This window comes from Fulmarus glacialis, unplaced genomic scaffold (assembly GCF_000690835.1).
Source record: "Fulmarus glacialis isolate BGI_N327 unplaced genomic scaffold, ASM69083v1 scaffold30195, whole genome shotgun sequence".
NCBI lineage: Eukaryota > Metazoa > Chordata > Aves > Procellariiformes > Procellariidae > Fulmarus > Fulmarus glacialis.
The window spans coordinates 270-3085 of NW_009212794.1; the positions used below are offsets into that span (position 1 = coordinate 270).

Sequence of the window (2816 nt, forward strand, 5' to 3'; positions counted from 1 at the left end):
GCTGGTCGCAGGCGTGGTAAAACTGGGATGGGGGGAAAGGGTGTGAGAGCTGCTCCGCACAGCCCTGGCCCTTCACTTGCTCCCCTCAGCTGCCCCCACGCCACACTCACAGTGGAGAAGAACATGGTGAAGATGTAGACGGCAGCTTCCAGGAGGTAGTGGCTGGGGACATTGCTGAGGCATAGCAGCAACGTGGAGAGGAGCTGGAAGCCATAGGAGAAAGCCTCGGCGTTGTCTGTGCAGCCCCAGCCGTTCCAGCCTGTGGCCGGGGAGAGCCACCGTCACCCCTGCAGCACTTGCAGGGGCTGGGGAGGGAGTGGGGAAGTTTCTTTCCAGAGCCCCCAAGGAGAGCTGGCATGGGGGGACTAATGGGGTGCACAACCCCTGGGAAGGGAGGGAGGATGCCGGGGGGATCCCTGGGTGCAGCGGGCACCGTGGGTGCCCGGGGCAGCTCTCACCAGCTTTGCACTCGCAGGCGGCGTACAGGTAGTTGTTGGTGCGCAGCAGCTTGCACTGGCCATAGATGCCGCAGTCGTTGATGCAGGGCGAGAGGTAGGCACGCAGGTACACCTCGGCCGTCACGTTGATGCAGGGCTCAAACCTGTGTCGCAGGAGAAACGGGTCAGCCCTCACCCTGTGCCCCTCAAGCAGCTCCAGCCTCCACCAGAAGCACCCGTTGCACCCAGACTTCGCAGGTGGTGGGAGACCCAGGGACTGGGTGAGCATGGAAGTGAGCTGCTTTGGTGCTATGTATGGCAGCTGAGAGCTGGTGACCAAGGATCATGTGTGCTGCAAGTTTCTGTGGCAGGCTGGGTGAGCAGGAGGAATGCGGCCACGCTTAGACTCGCTTTGCCTTTAGCAACGCACTCACCTGGCTCCTATTTCATTTGGGTTTTTCTGTGCGAACACTATGCCCTGCAATGCCTGCATGTGACTGTGTCGGGGAAGGACCGACTGCAACTGGCAACTCAGCGTGAACTAGAAATGCAGCAGAGGAGTCAGAGCAGGCACAGCACCCTCACTGCCCCACGCCGCCCACGCACAGGGCTCTGGGCACACTCAGCACCTCGGCAGCTCCAGCACGCAGGAGCACAGACAGGCCCACGTCCTGACAGCACACACCAACTGCTGCCTGTACACATGCAGGCACTCCAACATGCACAAATATGCACACAGCGTCGTCTGCATGTGTGTCTGCTGTCCCTGCGTGTGCTCACAAGGTCAAATCTGCACACACATGCACACAGAACACACACAGCCCTGTCTGCTTGCACAAACCCCGAACACGCACAGAGCTATCTGTGCGGGCATCGTGGTGTTCTGCATCATGGAGTACAACGTGCTGCAGTTCTGTGACTTCCTGGGCTCCCTCATGTCTGTCTGGGTCACCGTCATCATTGTACCCAAATATGCATGCAGTGCTGTCTGCATGCATGCATCAAATTTGCATGCAGCACCATCCGCGTGCATGCACCGAACACCCAGTGCTGTCTGCATGCATGCACTGAACACACACACAGTGCCGTCTGCACGGCACAGAGCCCTACATGGACTTTCCCATGTGCAGACACACGCACACAACAGCCCCTCTCCTCCGCAGGGCTCTCAAGCAGACACATGGGCCAGGAGCAGAGCCGCAGACACAGGACCGGTCCCCAGAGATGCTGAGCAGAGCAGGGGCACAGCAGCCTGACCAGAGCTGTCCCCTCATATGCACGGCCAAGCCCTCTCCTCACAGCGACAGCCCAGTCCCCTCCCGGGCACAGGTACAGATGGGCACTGCCGCGGAGAGAGGCAGGCACCAACAGATGCACGGCGTTCACAAGCTGACAGGCGCTTCCTAACCGAGAGACAGAGGGAAGAGCCGCAGGACCCACAGATGGTCAGGCAGGCACAAGATAGAGCCATCCGCGCCCACGCATGCACTCACACGGTGACACACAGCCCGCGAAGCCACGTGCACACACGTGAGCGGTGACACGCAGCGCAGGGGCCAGGCACATCCACGGACCCACAGCGCACATGGATGCAGGCCATGGTGGGGACATCTCCTCCGGGCACGCAGGGAGGGGACGTGCCAGGGCTCTTACCCGTGCTCCGTGGCACAGAGCGAGCGCAGGCTCAGGTACCAGCTGCCCGTCTGGGGGTAGGGGATCCGCAGGCGGCTGAGGCTGGCCGTGGCGTTGACGGAGAGGAGGAAGCCTGCCAGGGACTCTGCGGGTAGGGAGAGCTGTGGGTGAGCAGGGCAGGGGGCACCCCCTTCCCCTGGGCAGAGATGGGACAGGGACAAAGCACCCTGTGCCAGACTCCGAGGCCAGATGCCCCCGTGGTCTCTGCCATCTCCCACCCAGTCTCTCACCGGACACATGGGGGGTGCAACCCCCCCGGCCACAGCAGGAGGGACAGGCACAGCCCAGCCTACCTGTCTCACAGGTGACCGATGCATTGTCACCGGACGTCAGCGGGACTTCATGGTTCAGACACCCGAACACTGTCACGTTCTCACCACGCAGGGAGCTCTGATGGCAGAGGAGGAGATGGCCCTAAACCAGTGCCAGGCATCTCCCCTGCTCTGACAGCACCCGGATCACGGCACACCACCTAGCAGTGCCCTAACCCACTGGCCATCACCCAAGAGCTCCCCAAATCCAGGCCATCATCCCACCTTCAGAGCACCTAATCTGTGCTCCATCACCCAAGAACTCCCAAAACATGACCCATGACCCAAGAGCACCCCAAATCCTGCCTCTTCCCTGACATCACCCATCTCCCAGCCCATGCCCCCCAGGCTGCCCTGCCCTGTCCGGGGCACAGCA

At 61.6% G+C, this 2816-nt stretch overlaps 1 protein-coding gene across 1 annotated transcript in view; it reads right to left on the reverse strand.

Moving 5' to 3' along the window:
• Positions 1–2816, reverse strand: part of TMEM8B (transmembrane protein 8B) — a gene marked incomplete at both ends in the record, with an annotated part of 5920 nt that overhangs the window by 265 nt on the left and 2839 nt on the right. The window contains 5 exon segments of the mRNA XM_009578000.1: positions 2–22; positions 111–259; positions 459–601; positions 2091–2214; positions 2423–2611. Of these exon segments, the coding sequence (XP_009576295.1) occupies positions 2–22; positions 111–259; positions 459–601; positions 2091–2214; positions 2423–2611 (626 nt within the window).